This window comes from Nelumbo nucifera, chromosome 1, assembly GCF_055504915.1.
Source record: "Nelumbo nucifera cultivar China Antique chromosome 1, China Antique-T2T, whole genome shotgun sequence".
Classification (NCBI taxonomy): Eukaryota; Viridiplantae; Streptophyta; class Magnoliopsida; order Proteales; family Nelumbonaceae; genus Nelumbo; species Nelumbo nucifera.
The window spans coordinates 101,506,383-101,524,558 of NC_142649.1; the positions used below are offsets into that span (position 1 = coordinate 101,506,383).

Below are 18,176 nucleotides of genomic sequence, written 5' to 3' on the forward strand. Positions count from 1 at the left end.
CAGCCTAGGCCCAATGGGCCTAGGTTGGACTTCTCACTCACGACTCTAAATATGTTAGGCTTAAAGTCTTGGTCTCATCAGGCCCAATCTTGAAAATGATCACCGCTGTCACAACACAACCCACTCCGCTCCCTAAAACCAGATAAAGTCAGGATTCGATCTCATGTTCTCAACTGTGCTACAAGTTACAACCAGCAAGCTAGCTGCTAGCCATACCTTCCGACACAGGGTCTGAAACGACCGAAATTTCGGAAACGTAAAACCATGGTTTTACAACCCGGCTTTTCATTTTTCCATGGGACAAGACAGACAACTTCGTAGGATCCAGTGTTACGGTCTCCAGCTCAAAGCTGACGTTAAACGCCTACTTTGAACTCTGAAGCATCAAGCTCGATCTCGAAGCTTTCAACTTCTCACCGTAACTTGCTTTTTCTTCCTCTTTCTCTAGTCTCTATGACCTCACAAGTGAAGCAAGGGAACGTAAATCGTCTCCGCAGAGTTGGCGAAACTAAGTAACAAGGGTTTCCTGCGGGGGAGTGTGTACTGATCCTTCAACAAAAGGTATGGCCCCAATCCTAGAGATGCATTGACATTTGTGACAGAGAAGGAAAAGAAGAGTAAGTGAATCAATTAGGGCTTTTTTCTTCTATTAACAGGAGCCAGGAGGTTCGTTTTTTGTAGTCACTGCTTACACTAATTTTTTCAGTTATTGTTATCCCATTTCCTTTGTTAATTCCACCTGTCCAAGTATTGATCCATCTAATGCTCAGTTCTTCGCGTGTGGTGTTCACTTTATTTGTTTTTGGTCTCCGACAAGCGAAGAGAACAAAAGCTCGTTAATAGAGTTGTACAGTTAAGAAGTTGTATGTGTAATTTAATTACAGGAGGGGGTTACTTAAATTCTACTAATAGTGCTGCTTTTATAACATAGAAGAACAAAAATATATTTTTCATGTAAAGAACAAAAAGCAAAGAAAACAACAGATTGAACAAAATAGTAACGAGGAAAGTACCTGTACGCTTTTTTTTTTAAAACTTGATTAAGTACGGCTTCTTTTTTTCTCAGATTTGAATTAAGTACGACTTTTTTTGATAACTTCTTAATTAGTCTACCAACTGAACAGTGCACAACTCATTTCAGTGAGTTTATTCTGCTAGATCACTTGAAAACCCCTGACTCGGGAAGCTGGAAGTGGTTTTAGATGTCAAGATGGTTCCAGTACTTGGAGTTTTTTGTGGGTTGGAGGAAGAATCTTATCTGATGAAGCTGAAGAAATGGCATACGTATCACCAAAAAAAAAGTTGAAGAAATGTCCTTCCAACAAGGGGTTCAAGTCTCTATTAATTAAAGCCACACAAGCAATAACGTTAGATGGGTTAAACAAGAGGCCTGGAGCTACTGAGCTACTGAGCTACTGAGCTACTGAGCTACTGAGATTCTTTGCATTACAGAGAAGATTTTTAGTCTTGTTATATCCAATTTCATTGAGATGGGTTGTTTGAGAATGTAATGCTATAGCTGCTTCATTGGCAAAAGATGGGTTGGTAGAGAGGAATTTTATAGTGGCGTCTTCATGCCATTGTTTTTCAAGTTCCTTTTTTGTTTTTTTTTTTTTTGGATACAGGTAAAGTAATATTATTGAATTAGAAGAAACAGAGTTGGGTCCTTTGATCTACACATGGTATATGTCGCGATCTGCAGGCTAGTGCGAACTTCCAACGGTGCTTGTGACTATATGGGGAAGCTTCTGCAAGAAGATGGCTCTGATGCCTTTTCAAGTACTGAGTGGCCTACTAGAATATAAGGGTTGGGTTGTGAACTGGGGAGAGACTTGAGGGCGAGTTTCATTAAGAGAGCTAATGGAGCTTCTTTGTTTGTTCCTCCTTGTCCTTAATGCTGGTAGTTGAGACTACTTGAGAGGTATTTATAATCCTCTTCAACGGAGAGAGGTCCACTTATGGAACATCAGATGATTCAGCTATCATCATGAATCCATCAATTAGGTGCCTCAAATCTTATCTCCTATTTGCGGCATCACATCAATAGTCCAGGTGTCACATGATGGAGACCCTTATTCCCCTTGTCATGCCTCTTCCTGTACCTCATTAATGAGGTTTCATTAATGTGAAGCTTATTTCATGCCAGAGCTCGTGGCTTTGTGGTGATGTAGAGCCTTTGTGTCATGGAAGAGTCCCCTCCGCTGCTTCCAAACCTCGCCCTTGGTCTAAGTAGGCCCTCATAATGATTATAAGAAGGTGGGAAAATATGGTGCTCACAATTTCCAAAATGTCAATCATTACTGCCAGTACCTTTGTCTCTTCGGCTGACCCTTGATCGTGCACTATCAGGATCTGGCCATACTCTGGTGTTGTATCTTAATTTTGTGTAATCGCCAAGCAGTTTTGTACATTATGTTATAAAATATTTTTATATTCTTAATTTTTTGAGATTATAATTATAAAATAGACATTATTAAACTAACATATTAGTTTTGTGTGTTTATATACTAATTTCTTTTTATTATTTACTTACTTGTTAGGGTTTAACCAACATAGACATTGCTAAATGCTGTATTGAACCCTCAAAGACTTCAAAACCTGAACCAATAAGTTAGGAAGAACTTAAAAATTTTGTCTAATCAACACATTTTCTTCTTCCTCCACCTTTTATTTTCTTCTTTTCCTATAACAGAAATAGGGGTTCAGCCCCTATATTTTTTGAATTTTCTTTTCTTTCTTCTTTTTCGTCTCATGAATATGTTGATTTTCTATATTTTAATATGAAGTTTATACTTATGAAAACTATGGGTAATTATGAAGGAAATATGGTTATGGAACTACCATAGGATATATGTCTTTTACTAGAAATCCATCGCCTAGGTGACAAGGTGTCCCCTTGTCACCTAGCCTCACCTTGGCACCTTAAAAACTATGATTTCATGTTAATACAAGCCTAAAACAAAAATTATTCTCACTCCCACTTAGACAGGACCCCTCCTTTCAGCTAGTGTTATGCACCTTCATTCTTCTTAATATAAGATATCCTTCTTAATACAAGATATCTGCTCAGGAGGCTTATGCCTCTAGCGTTCTGAACTATGCCTCACGCTTCTAGGTAGTGCGTAGTGGAACATCTCACATCACACTTCCTTGTTTTAACATTGGTCATTACTTGGTGTAATGGCAAACTCAGGCTGGCACGTTGAGAAAATGGGTTCAAGTTTGAGGGTGGCCACTTTGTGCAAAAAAAAAAAGCCAAAGGTTAGGACCATGCCCATTATACCCCTCCCAAGACCCTAGATATCTTGGGTCAGCATTTTTTTTTTAACTATATGGCTAAAACTTGTAAACTCCCTTGAGTTTCTAACTTAATAAATTCTATGTTTTCCAAATCCTCCTTCAATCTTCCATCAATTCTCATAGATTTTCCAGGTTAGAGTGAAATTCCTGAAACCCCCACACCTTAAAAATAAATCTGAATGGTAGAAAATCCAGTGAAATGTTTAAAACCTCAAATAACACTGCTATTAAGGGCATTGATTGTATGCTTCTTACTTTGGATTCTCTTCTTTCTTGTCTAGCTATTTGGTCTTTTTTCCCCTCTATTAAATTTATATCTTATTATGTTCTTATTTAGGTCTTACTTCACTGTGATGGAGACTCAAAGTTGTGAGGAGCCCAATGAGCAAACCAAGATGCTTCCACCACCAGCTGGAACCTTTCAGAATCGTGAAGAGCTTATCAAACATGTTCGCGACTTTGGTGTGACCCAAGGATATGTGGTAACCATTAAGAATTCTAGGAAGGAGAAGACTGTAATCCTTGGTTGTGATAGAGGAGGTGTTTATCGTAGAAGGCGGAAGACTGAAAATATTCGTAAAAGAACAGTAACCTCTCGCCTAATAAATTGTCCTTTCGAAGTTGTGGGTAAAAGGCAAAATAACTTGTGGATACTCACGATAAAAAATGAGGAACACAATCATGAACCTTTAAGAGATATTTCCGACCATCCTTCTTTTTGTCGTTTTTCAGAGAAAGAGGTGTTACAGATTGTTGAAATGACTGAAGCTGGTATAAAACCACGTCAAATCCTCAGTGTACTTGGGCAAAACAATCCAAGGCTTTTATCAAGATCAAGGCATGTTTACAACATCAAAGCTAAGATCCGTAAAGGGAATCTATCAGGTCAAACCCAAATCCCAGAGGTTCTTCCTCTTTTGTGAATCAATAATGAGGGATTTATTAAAGATTGGAAAATCTGAAAATCAAGGAAGGGTTTGTAGTTCTATTAGTATGTCTGTCTGTGTGCAGTAAAACTTATATCATACATGCTTGGGCTGACAATTGCTCAAGGCCTTAGCTCAAGGATAAGACCACCTCAAATAGGGCTAGTCTAATGTTATGAAGGGTTTACACATGAGAGGTAGGGAAGACAAGGAAATGTGCAAATAAAGTAGTGTAGTGGAAGAAGAAAACCATGATTATAATTTGCAATGTCAAAGAAGGGGCTGATGGAATAAGCTCTGACCAGGCTAGTTTCTAATTCCAGATTGTTAAGAGAGCTGGCCTGAAACTAAGGCCTGGTTGCGATCTTGCTGAATAAAACTTGATTAGGAACATCCTTTTGAGACAGTATATGTTGTAAAGTTCAAACTGAATTGAGTATGAAGATTTCTTACAATCCTATGGTACCCAATAGTGTAGGTTTTAAATTTCCAGTGAGACTGAATTTTCATTTTCATGGCAACCATGGTTAAACTCTCCTAGTTGAAATTCTGATAAAACTTAGATAAATCTCAGTTAAATTTCAATTGTATCTGTTCAGATGTTAGATCCACAAAATAAGAAACACATAATTCTACTGAAATATGGTAGCATTTCAAGTCTTAACTAGGCCTTGTTCCAACCATATGGGATTGGCTATATAAGTCCTCTTCCACCATGCTACTATTCAATGCCATATCCATAGTTTTCTTTTTTTGATTGGAAGCGGTAACTTTCATTAAATTTTAAAAGATAGTTCACCTTTAAAAGGTGAACCCCACATCACAACAGTCTTACAGACATGCCCAAAATAAAGTTTCCCTATTAACCCCTTGCTTTTTTTAAAGCATCTGCCAAGGCATTTGCTGATCTTCTAGCCCATTTGGACTGTACTCTAAGCTCCCTTGTCAGGTTCCAAATTTCCCTTACAGTTTATCTAAGAGTCCAGGTGCCTAACCTGTTTGTTTGCATCCAGCCTATAACCAGTTTTGAATCTCTCTCCACTTCCAGCTGCTGAAAACCCATTTGTTTTGCCAACCTGAGCCCTTGCAATAGTGAAAATACCTCCACCATAAGTGAATCGCCCAGCCCAATTGGTCTAGAGAAAAGAGCCAAAATTCTTCCTTCCACATCTCTAAAAACACCCCCAATTCCAGAGGGACCAGGGTTACCTATAGAACTGCCATCAAAATTCAGTTTTACCCTGTTCTGTAAAGAAGGGACCCAACTATCATGAATAGTAGGAGATGAGGAGGATGAACTCCCAATTCAGTTTTACCCTGGTCCTCCTTATCATTTCTCACTGCTTCAATCCATGACCTTTTGTTTTTGCCGCTAGTCTTTTAGACCCTTCAACTTGTAACAGATGAATTCTTACTGGTGCTGTAGATGGTCTTCTCTGCATGTGCCCAAACCATCTTAGCCTACTTTCCCTCATTTTACCACCTATTGGATATACTTCTAAGTTCCTAAGAATATGCTATATTTTTGATCCTATCATTTTTTAGTTTTTCCACTTATCCATCTCAACAGCATGTTTCTGCCACATTCATTTTCGATACAGCATCACTTACCTTACAACTATTTTATGAAAATTTCCTTTTGGCCTAAGTGGTCTTCTGCTACATAGGATTCCAGATGCACTTTCCATTTTGCCAATGCCCAACCCATTCTAATTCTATGGGCAACATGCTCAATCTCCTTGTTATGGATTATATTTTTTAGTAATAAATAGAAAAGAAAACTATATTAAAGAAAAAAGGTGATAAGCTATCACCCACAAGAGAAAAAGAAAAACTCAAAGCCCATAACATCAAAAACTTCCAAGACCCCTTAGAATACATCTTTCATAAACTATTCTACCAAGACCTAGAAAAACTTTGAACCCTGAAAAAGCTCACCCCCTAAATCTTTGATTCAAAATTTGACTCTGTAAGCAGCCTTCCATTACTCAAGACTCCCCGTCAGAGCTTTCCTCACTCACAGGATACTTCTTTTCCAAATCCCAAAACATTTTCTTGCAACTCTTCCCCTCCTAACATAACCCCCCCCCCCCCCCCCCCGATAATTTGCTCACTTGGACTTTAATTTCCATTATCTTTTCCTCTTCCTCATCATCCATCTTCTCTTCTTCTATTTCCAACTCAGTTCCTGGCAATACCTCCTCTCTAACAATACATCTTTTTGTGTACCAGAGGAATGTCTAGTCTTCTTCTCAACCTCTCCCTTCGCCAAATCTGTATCACTGCTGCTACTTATGAGGTTTCGATTTCTATTTCTGTTCTATACCCCCTTCCTCTTATAAGTACTTTTGTACTTACTACAAGAGCCAACCCCATAAAGACCTTCCTTCAGCTAGTGGAACACTTCGGTAACATGGACTAAATGACCGCTATTTGGACCCTTTGGTTTTTCACACATACCACAGCACTATCATCCTTTTTAGATCATGCTATCTTATTTTATCTCTTTTCCTCCCTAAATCCACTCCCAGTTTTCCAATAAACACATGGGAAACAGAACCATGTTCCACCATCTCCACTTCCCAACATGGGCTCTTAAAATCCTTGGATTTTTCAGTTTCATTCCCCCGATCACCTCATTGCCTACAATTTCCAGCTCTGACAAGTTAGTCTAAGGCATGAGCATAACCAATCTCCTTCTGAATATGAGTACTGTCAGCACTAACCTTCCTCTTCCTTGAATTATCAATACCAACTTCTTGCTTTATCGTCTCTGAATCAAATCTCTCAACAGTCGGAAGCACATCAATGACACAGTGTGAAGAAGAATCCCTTTCCAGCTCATCTTCCTTTGCTGTTTCTTCTAAAATTTCAACGAAAACCAACTGCGATTTCACACCACTACCTTCCAGAGCACGCTGAAGCTCCTTTTGATAATCTAATCTGTTCTTCAACTATTATGGCATCTTCCAAAACTCCAGAAGATGCTGACTTAAAATATTTTGACGTCTGAACTTCTTTTTTTCCCAAGGACAAAACCTGACCAGGAGATGCAACCTTTGATGCAATACCTGAGCAATTCCCCTCTGAAGGTGACTTGCCTTTCAATGCATCAGGTCTCAAGTATTTCCCGATCTCTATTGTTTCTTGCATATGGCCTCTTGAATGTAGCTCTTTCTTCCCTTTAATGCTTTCAAAAGCAAACCCTTTTCAAATCTCCCACCTTTGCCTCACCAAATCTTACGATGAACCAGAGTTTGCGGAAAGGTAGACGATGATAGATCAACAAATTGGTCTACCATCACATGACAAACCTCCCCTCACATGTTCATTTGAGTGACCACATGACCTTACATTTGGCTTTCCACTTCCACAAGTACTGAAGTAGCAAACCTTGTGGAGTTATGATATCAAGTCATTAATGTACCATATCTAAAATAATGGTCCTTTTCTGTCGCTAAATATGTAGTTTCATCATTCATGATGGGATAGTTGTTGGGCTTATAATCAATGTTGTAGGCTCCATGCAAAAACCAAAATTGGGGTAGTCTTTTCTCTTGAGCTTGATAGAATAAAGTGAACTCCAGAGCTAGGGTTACATGTCAAATGAACTGAAAAAGTAGTGTCAATGATTGTAAACTGTGTATGAGGATAATCAAGGCTAGGGAACTTTGGCCTGTCAAGGTGATCATCTCTTGGGCTAAAAACAATAGAAGTATTCTGTGGACATTCAAACAAGTGATAAGGGAAGTGGAAAAGGTTGCAAGGGAGGTAGAGGCTGAATTCAAATGGGTTAGAAGGAGTGCAAATGGGCTAGCTGATTATCTTACTAAACAAGGGGCTTTGAGGCAACAATTGTTTTGGGCTGCAATGTAAAGGGGGACAGAAATATGTAATAGCGTGGGAGCATTAATCCCATACACAAAGCTGTAAAACTTTATTTTAACCCTAATTTCAAATAAAATTCTCTTTTGCTGATAAAAGAAAAACTTTGGCCTGTCACGATGGGTCTTTCTTGTAAAGGAAAATTTCATTAAACGAAGAGTACATCTTTTGGTGAAGTGCTTTCACCAAAAATAAAAATAATACATCCCTTAACAATAAGCCCCCCCACCCAAAAGAAAATAGCCTTAAGAAAAAAATTTACAAAGATCTACAGCTTCCCACAAATTAACCCAAAATCCTCCTTAGATTATTGTATATATGAGTGGGTCTATGCTTGTGCAATGACCCTTTTTTTATTTACTAAATTAGAGAAATAAGGATAGGACTCATGAAATTATTGTGTATATTTTTGAAAGATGAAATTATATTCTATTAAATAAATCAAAAAGGAGGGAGAGGTTCCCTCAGCAAGTGGTAGAAAGTTTGAAACAATATTATTGCTTTTATCTTTAGAAAAAAAGTTGCGTCTGACAATAAATGGGCCTATCTTTGGTCAGGATGTCTAGGCAATCTCTTGGCATTAAGAATTAGTTATGAAAATGTTCACAAATCAAGATATTTGAGCTTTTAGACTATGGCATATATAAGTGCTAGAAACATGTACTAAACCTTTATGTTTTTAACTTAAGCTTAAGATTATGTAGAATCTATTTTTGTCAGATAATTTATTACTCTCAGTAAATGGCTGTTTTGAGTTGTTTCTGTCCTCCAAATATCTTTGAGAGCATGCTGCATTATATATATATTTTCTATCTCAATATAATTATTGTTACTGATAAAAAAATTGGGTAAATTACAGAAAGCCACTCTGTATTTAGGGGGTAGTGACACTTAGCCCCCCAAACTTTGTTTGTTGACAAAGACCCCTCCCCCTGAACTTCCATAGTTTAGCACTTTTCCGGTTTTCCCCCACCACTAGCATTCCACCAGTTAACTTCATAGAATTTTCCTCTAGATGTTTCTAAAACACCAAACTACCCTTATGTCATTTTATGATACCATTTTGCCCTTTTGACTTAGTTTTTTCTAAAATCCTAACACATGTTTCTCTGAACTTTCTTTCAACAAAGTTCATTTTGAGAACACATTGAGAATGATTGGTGGTTTAGAATGATTATTCTCGTAATCTTGATATTTTTGTCAGCCCATAGAAGCTTGAATGGGCAATTTAATTTCTTTAATGACCACTGGCTGTCCATCATTTTTTGTGTCGTTCTTGTATAGGATCTGGAGTGTCGTTCTTGTATAGGATCTGAATGTACATGATCTATCTATACATACAGGCACACATTTTTTATATGTTTTGAGGGTTTCTTGCCCTCCTTTTCTTGATATTAATACAATCCATACAAATTATCAAAAAAAGAAAAAACATACTTTCACCTTCAACCCTGTTAGTGGGTCGGGGCAAGGTGCTGGAATTTGGAATTTTGGGGGGCTAAGTGTTACCACCTCCTTAAGCACAGGGCGGCTGTTTGTAATTTACCATAAAAGATTATTGCAAATGTCTTCCTTTAGCCACCAACTGTCTAAATGGTTAAATTGAAATGCAGTTGGTATCAATTGTGCTTAGGTAACTTGGTTACCATATGATGGCTCAATTAGACTGCAATACACAATCCTGGCCTTTCAGTTCAATTGCTTCCCAATGGAAAATATTCTATAATTATGTTTTTGTGTGCAACTAGTCCATAATGACTCATAAAAAAATGTTCCATAATGGCATATAAATTATAAATATGGAAAGTGGAGCAAGTACTGACTACTGAATGTAGTGGGATCTTGACAATCCATTGGATTTGCATGAGCAATTGGAGAAATGTCTGGTTGGAAACCCTACAATCTCTGGAAAACCTTTTTCATTGTTGCAATATTTTTTTTCTTCTAAATCTTGTGCAGTCAATAAGAAATGTCTTTTTGCAGTGGAAAGCTTAAAACAATGCAGGCATTCAACTTCTGCTCTTGGAATTTCACATTCCTCAGAATCCATGGAGGCATCTCCAAGCCGCATATACCCTCCGGTATATTCAAATATGAAAATACTAGGTTTTTGTCTTGCTTGAATTTGGTCCCCAGACATGAAAACAATATAACCTACTACGCTTTTGCCTTGCTTGAATTTAATCTACACAATTTCTGTCATGTATAATGTGTCATTATTGGGATGCTAATCAACCTTAATATAAGGATGTGATGTTTGATTTTTCTTTTATGTTTGTCCTTAACTTGATTGTAGCCAAGGGTCCGCAATTTTATTGGAGGAGAATTTGTGGAATCAAAAGCAACTGCTTCCGTTGCTGTTATAGATCCTGTAAGACTAGAATGCCATCAAATTTCTAACCTCATTTTTTTTTCTTGTTGTAATAGTGTTTTTTCCTTTTTCTTTCCAATAATTTTTTTTTGATCCATTAATACTAGGTAACACAAGAGATGGTTTCTCTAGTTCCCTTGACTACCAAGGAAGAGTTCAAAGCTGCAGTAACTGCAGCAAAACAGGCTTTTCCTTCATGGAAAAAAACACCCATTGCTACCCGGCAGTGCATTATGTTCAAGCTTCAAGAGCTCATCCGAAGAGACATTGTAAGTACAACATATGAATTTTTATATTATATATTTTCCCCATTTCTAGAAAGTTTATACCATTAGTACATGTGAACCAATATAATTGTCTACAGGATAAGCTTGCCATGATTATTACTGTTGAACATGGAAAGACTCTGAAAGATGCCCGTGATGATGTGCTTTGTGGGTTAGGTAAGTGCACTTTTTTTGAGAGAAGGTAAAGTATAGATTATTTGGTGTTTTGTTGGCTCTTGTTTATTGGTTTGGTAGCTTTAGGTTTGAGAAGATTGATTTATTAGAATTCAAGTTCAGGTTTTAACTTTTGATGGATGGCTGTCTATGGATTCTTTAATTTTCTTTGACAGAGGTGGTAGAACAAACTTGTGGAATGGCAACTTTGCAGATGGGGGAGTTTGTCTCCAATGGGTCAAATGGAATTGACACATACAGCATTAGGGAACCACTTGGTGTTTGTGCTGGGATATGCTCCTTTAACTTTCCAGCAATGATTCCATTATGGGTATGGTTATGATTTTTTTTTTGCCTTTTACCTTCTATCTTATTTTTTCTTTTTAATGATAATTAGATAACTACAATCAAGAGCATGGCTCAATTGGTAATTTGGTATTTTGTGATACGTAAGTATGTTATTGCATATTTAGGTGTTTAACGCTGTCCTCTAATATGAGGGGAAGGGGACTAAATACTAGCTTAGGCTGGAATTGAAACTGTTTCTTTGCTATAGTATATGGAAACATTTGTAAACTACTTTTGTTTATCACACAGATGACATCAATATGGTGAATAGTAAGAAATGATTCAAAATAGGATTCATGTAGCCAATCCCATATAGTTGGGATAAGGCTTAGATGATGATGATAATGACATAAATATGGTAGTAATTGAGAATTTTTTTTCTTGTTACCTGGAAAAACTTGTTATAGTTATCAGTTTTATGATATCTACAGATGTTCCCAATGGCTGTGTCATGTGGAAATACCTTTATTCTAAAGCCATCAGAGAAAGATCCAGGTGACTTTTTCTCCATAGCATTTTTTGTTTATATACTTCACTTAGATGGTTCTGTGATTTCCATGCAACCCAATGATAAAATGGAACTTGTTTATTTTCTATTGAACGTTCATGAGTTGTGTGACTGAATGTTACTTGGATACAAAATTTTGTTAACATAGACATGACCACCTAGGTAGCTGGAGCACTTATAGAACATGTAAATTTTGTTAATATGGACATGACCCTGCCAGGTTGCTATAGCATTAGCCAATTGAGCTATATAATTGATTTTTTTTTTGATAAGTAATATAATTTTATTAATTAAAAGTCACAAGGTTACATAGAACAGACTCCCCACAATGAGGTGCGAGATGCCACCTCTAAACTATATCACACAGCTTACGGTTGAGCCCAAAAGAACTGATTCCTATATACCTCTTGTTTGGCTAGAAAATCTGCCATCCATTTGCTGATCTTCTTTCCCATTGAACTCTGACTGTTATTATTAGTATTTAAGTTTCTGAATCTTCTTATAGCCCCCCTATAGGACTAAGCTACAGTTTCCAGCTCTTTCATCTATATAATTGAAGTTGATTTATCACAAATGAATCCAATTTTACTATTCCACTCTATTGAGGGCATGCATGTTTGTTCTATTTGTTATGTATGCTTGGCAACCAACTGAAAGTGAAATTTGGGGAGGTGAGTCCTTTGTTAGTGGTTCAGGGGATACCCATGGACAATGCTTGATAAGGAACAGGCGAGTTCTGATAAGAGTAGCATGATTGTTTGTATCATGAAAAATAAAATCTCTTATTTCTGATCGAAAAAACAAAACAAAATCAATCCAAATTGGTTTTGGTTGTAAACAGCAACATGTGTGAAATCTCTGTTGGGCTTGCTAGACTTACTGAAGTTGTCCAACTTTGGTTGCATTATCACTTGTCCTTTTGTACACTAAACCACCAATTGAAAGTTACAGTGGGCATTTCTGAAGGCTGGAAATAGGACCTCTTTGCCCATACAAGAAATTGGTGTTGAGCAGGTCTTGCATCTCATCCTTGGTCTGAGGAATCCTTCTGCTCCAGCAGTATATATTATACTTTTCTTTAGACTTTGCATGTGACTGTGGAGGTTTTGTTAGAAAATAAGGGAGTGGTGGAAGCTCCAATTCTAAATGCTTGAGGCTTCCTCATCCCTCACTGACTTAATGGCTAAGACGGTGCAGTGAAAGTGCCCTTCAGTATCTTTTGTTTGATAATAAACCCTTGTGGACGGATGTGGTTTGTGTAATGGCTTTGTAGATCTTGCTGAATGAATTGCTGATAAATATTGATGGTTCCCTCATAAGGTGAAAAATTTAAAATGAAGAATTGGGGATATGGACACATTTTACAAAGCAAAGGCATATGAAATTGGGTTGGATTCTTTTCCACAAAAGTGCCTCTAAGATTCAAATTTTCCTTGATATTTAATCATGGAATTGTATGTATAAAGAGAAATGCAGAAGATACACCACACAGTGACTCTAACAAGACAAATCCATGGTTGTTGAGGTCCTTAGGAAGAAGGGTGTTGAAGTTTGACCTGCCCTAGAATTCTGTCTTGTTCGTTGACTGTAAAGTAAAGTAAACAGCAAGAAGTAGGAGATGAAAGAAGAAGAAAGAAAAGAGAGAAGGGTTGGTTCGAATTAGAGAAAAAATTATCCCTAGATTCGGCCAGACCTGTTATTATATTATTAACTTATTGGAAAAGACTTAAGTGCCCTTCTTTAAGTAAGAGGCACTCGAATTAACATAATAGTACACATCAACATTCTCAACAAGTAGAAGGTTCCTCAGCCACACTAATTCACAAGCAGTATGTACCATGGCCCTATATTCTGCTTCTGCACTGCTTCTTGCCACAACTGTTTGCTTCTTACTTTTCCACGTTACCAAGTTACCCCCCCAGAAAGGTGCAATAGCCTGTGGTAGATCGTCTATCAGACATAGAACCTGCCCAATCAGCATCGGTGTATCCTTCTACTACCAGTTTTCCACCACTCCTGTACAGCAAACCACGACCAGGAGCTCCTTTCAGATACCTCACAATCCTTAGCACTGCATTCCAATGTGGGACCAAAGGTTTCTACATGAACTGACTCACCACACTAACCGCAAATGAAATATCTGGCTGAGTAATGGTTAGATAGTTTAGTTTGCCTACAAGTCGTCGATATCTGCCAGGGTCTTCAAATACTTCACCTATATCACTAATCAGCCTCGTATTTGTTTCCATAGGTGTCTCAGCCGGTTTAGTACCCAACAACCCTGTTTCTTCCAGTAAATCAAACACATATTTCCTCTGACACAAATTAATGCCATGCTTAGATCTTGCTACCTCTATGCCCAAAAAGTATTTCAACTTGCCAAGGTCCTTTGTCTGAAAGTGTTCTTGTAGGAATGCCTTCAATCTGTCAATGCCCATTTTATCATTCCCAATCACAACGATATCATCCACATACACCACCAATATTATTTTGCCTGCCGAAGAGTCAAAACTGAAGACAGAGTGATCAACTTGGCACTGTTTCATACCAAAATTCTTGACCACCTCACTGAACCTACCAAACCATGCTCGAGGGGACTGTTTAAGTCCATAAATAGCCTTCTTAAGTCTGCATACCTTACCATCCTCCCCCTGAGCAACAAACCCTGGTGGTTGCTCCATGTAGACCTCCTCGAGCAAATCACCATGCAAAAAGGCATTTTTGATATCTAGCTGATGGAGAGGCCAATCATACATAGCTGCAAGGGAGATGACGACACGAACTGACCCTATCTTAGCAATCGGGGAGAATGTCTCTGTGTAGTCAATGCCATAGGTTTGGGAGTACCCTTTGGCAACTAGCCGCGCCTTCAAGTGCTCAACACGACCATCTGGCAAGTACTTAACACTATACACCCACTTACAACCGACAGCCTGCTTCCTAGGAGGAAGAGCAGTGAGATCCCAAGTGTGATTATGATGCAGAGCAGAGAGCTCTTCTTCCATAGCACGACACCACTCTGGAGAGGTAAGGGCTTTTTGGACATCCTTAGGAACAACCACGGAGGATAACAAAGAGATGAATTGGCGATGGGAGGCAGAGAGGTGGGTAAGTGAAACAAAATTGGAAATAGGGTGAAGGGTGCAAGTACGTTTACCTTTCCAGAAGGCAATAGGAAGATCTAGGTCGGAGGCTGGTGTTGGAGCTGGAGCTGGATCTGTCGACGGTGATGAAGCTGGAAGAGCTGCAGCCGGTACACGCGGGCGATGTGTATACACGTGACGGATGGGTGGACGGTCAACAGACGGTGGCACCGGAGGCAAGGACGTAGGCATGACTGGAACCAGAGGAGGTGGATCAGCCACAGGAAGAGGAAGAGGAGGTGGTGATGTGGAGGGAGCAGTAACACCGGACCCCATGAAGAACGGAGTAGACTCGAAGAATGTAACATCAGCACATACCAAGGAACGACGAGAGCTGGGATGATAACACTTGTACCCTTTCTGAGTTCAGGAATAGCCAAGGAAGACACACTTCAGGGAACGTGCATCTAACTTGTCAGTCCAGGGACCCAGATTATGAACGAAGCAGACACACCCAAATACCCGAGGAGAAAGCGGAAATGGAGACATGTTGGGGAATAAGACACTAAAAGGAGAACGACCATCAAGGATAGACGTGGGTATCCGATTAATTAAGAAACAAGAGGTGAGCATTGCATCGCTCCAAAAGGTTTTGGGAACATTCATGTGGTGCATGAGGGAGTGTGCCGTTTCTACAAGATGGCGGTTCTTTCTCTCAGCAACCCCATTTTGTTGTGGAGTGTAGGTACATGAAGTTTGGTGTATAATGCCATGTTGGTCCAAGTATTCTTGAAAAGATGAAGACAAGTATTCACGACCATTATCAGAACGGAAAATTTTGATGTGAACGCCAAATTGATTGCGGATCTCAGCATAAAATTTCTGGAAGATGGCAAATAATTCACTTCTTTCTTTCATTAAATAGAGCCACGTCATTCTTGAACAGTCATCAACAAAAATAATAAAATATCTGTATCCATTATATGACATCACTTTATAAGGACCCCAAACATCTGAATGAATGAAAGAAAAAAGACTTGACACACGGTTATCGACCCTAGAACAAAAGGGAACACGATGGTGTTTCCCAAATTGACATGACTCACAATCTAAAACAGAAAGTTGACTCAATGAAGGGACTAAGGACTGCAACACTTTCAGCGAAGGATGACCAAATCTACAATGCCACTGGAGAGGAGAAATGGATGACTGAAGGGCCGTTGACGTTCGTCCACCACCATCAAGAAAATACAGTCCACCGGCTTCATGCCCTCCACCAATCTTCATCCCCGTCTTGAGATCCTGAAAAACACACATAGAAGGGTAAAATGTGATGGAGCACTTAAGGGACTTGGTCAGCTTACTAACAGACATAAGATTAAATGGAAGTTTAGGTACATATAAAATAGAGGATAGGGATACAGGGTCTAGGTCAACATTACCAACACCACAGATAGATGATGTGGAGCCATTAGTAAGGGTAACAGATTGTGATGTTGAGCAATGAGTGAGAGATGAAAACACACCTGGAGTTCCCGTCATGTGATCGGAGGTTCCAGAGTCAATAATCCAAGGGTTGGGTGTGGATGCCAAACAAGCCATACCTGAGTGTGCAAAGGTAGCTGTGTTCTGCTGCGACTTGGATTGAACAAACCTTTCATACTCATCCCGAGGAACACTCACCATCTCCTTGCCTGGACCATCTAAGGGAGTAGAAGGCATCGGGTCAGCTGACCGGTTCTCCTGTCTAGAGCTGAAACTGGTGTCACTAGTCATGGCATGGTTGGCCCACGTCGAGGGAGGACCATGTAAGTCATAGCAGTAGTTAATAGTATGTCCATCCAAACCACAATGAGTAAACTTCCGTGGACCCAAGCCACGTCCTCTACCACGAGCTCCCCCTGAATCTCTGCCTCCAGTACAACCACCACCACAGATATGTGTAGATCCACCACTACCACTCCTGCCAGGCTGGGCTCCTCGAGCCCCACTTCTGCCACCTCGACCTCTCGACACTGCAAATGCTGATTTATCTGAGACATTAGAATCTATAGATCCAATGGAAGCCCTCCGAAGACGAGCAAACACCTCCTCTAAAGATGGAAGAGCAGATCCCCCTAGTATCTGGGCTCGTACTGGTTCATACTCAGACTTCAGCCCCACCAGATACCGTGTCACATCAAGTTGCTCTCGCTGTTGCTGTTGAACTTTGACATCAGAAGTGAGAGGATGATAGACATTTAACTCATTACGGATATTCCTCACACTGGCATAGTACTCCTCAAGGCTTTGATTTCCCTGTTGCAGATTGAAGTATTCCTGATACAGTTGATATACCCTAGTGGTATTATCCTGACCTGAATACAGTTTCTTAGCATGATCCCACACCTCTTTGGCTGTGTCAAGAAACATGAAGTTCACACTGATTCTGGGTTCCATACTGTTCCACAACCATGTAATGATCTGTGCATCTTCCTGTTCCCAGTCTTCATACTCCTGAGAATTAGCGGGGGGTTTCTCTTCTCTTATGTGCTTCACTTTCTTCTTCGCCTTTAGAAAAACCTCTATAGACTTGGTCCAAGGGACATAATTCTCTCCATTCAGTTTAATGGAGGTCATTTGGACATTCAGGTAGTCAGTAGATATCATGACACTAGGTTTACTATCACTATTATCTGCCATTGCCGAACTCCCTTATCACTGAATTCTGAGCACTACACACTGCACACTTCACACAGACACTTCACCGAAATCTGCACACTGATTTCAACAGTAATAAATGCTGAGAACTGCAACACCACAAACCCTACTCACCGAAATCTGCACACTGATTTCAGCAGTATTAAATGCTGAAAACTGCAACACCACAAACCCTACTCACCGACGTCTACACACTGATTTCAGCAATATCAAATGCTGAAAACCACACTTGTAACACCACAAACCCTAATACATAGTTACCGGAAGTTTCACCATTAAGTAGACTAGCCCTTCGAATCAGACACAAACCAGAATAAACCCTAGCATAAACCCTAGCATACTGCAATCTGAAAACCCATCATACAAACTGTACTACACCTCTCATGTATTCCATAACAGAAAATATGCATAAAAAAAACTTTACCTCATCGCCTGAAGGCCAACCACACGAAGGACTGAGACACCACTGCACCACACGTACCAGCCCTAACTAGGGCTTAGAAACCACAGCAACCAATCACCAACGACACAATCGGAGGCATAGGAACCTCCTAGGGAAGAGGGCGATCACTCATTTTCAGCCCTTTTCCCAGTCTCCAACTCACAGCTGAGAAA

General features: G+C 39.3%; 1 protein-coding gene across 3 annotated transcripts in view; it reads left to right on the forward strand.

The window, feature by feature from the left end:
- The first annotated feature begins 287 nt into the window (after window positions 1–287).
- LOC104611960 (methylmalonate-semialdehyde dehydrogenase [acylating], mitochondrial-like) overlaps window positions 288–18,176 on the forward strand; it is a 48,233-nt gene continuing 30,344 nt past the window's right edge. The window contains exons 1-9 of one of the 3 annotated variants that reach the window (XM_010279262.3): window positions 379–561; window positions 3,638–3,876; window positions 4,033–4,185; window positions 10,095–10,192; window positions 10,408–10,482; window positions 10,590–10,751; window positions 10,847–10,925; window positions 11,099–11,253; window positions 11,702–11,765. In XM_010279262.3, coding sequence (XP_010277564.1) covers window positions 3,654–3,876; window positions 4,033–4,185; window positions 10,095–10,192; window positions 10,408–10,482; window positions 10,590–10,751; window positions 10,847–10,925; window positions 11,099–11,253; window positions 11,702–11,765 — 1,009 coding nt within the window. In that variant the 5' untranslated portion in view covers window positions 379–561; window positions 3,638–3,653. Of the gene's footprint in view, window positions 562–1,158; window positions 4,186–10,094; window positions 10,193–10,407; window positions 10,483–10,589; window positions 10,752–10,846; window positions 10,926–11,098; window positions 11,254–11,701; window positions 11,766–18,176 lie in introns of all 3 variants that reach the window. The other 2 variants (XM_010279261.3, XM_088890365.1) reach the window with 2 other exon arrangements.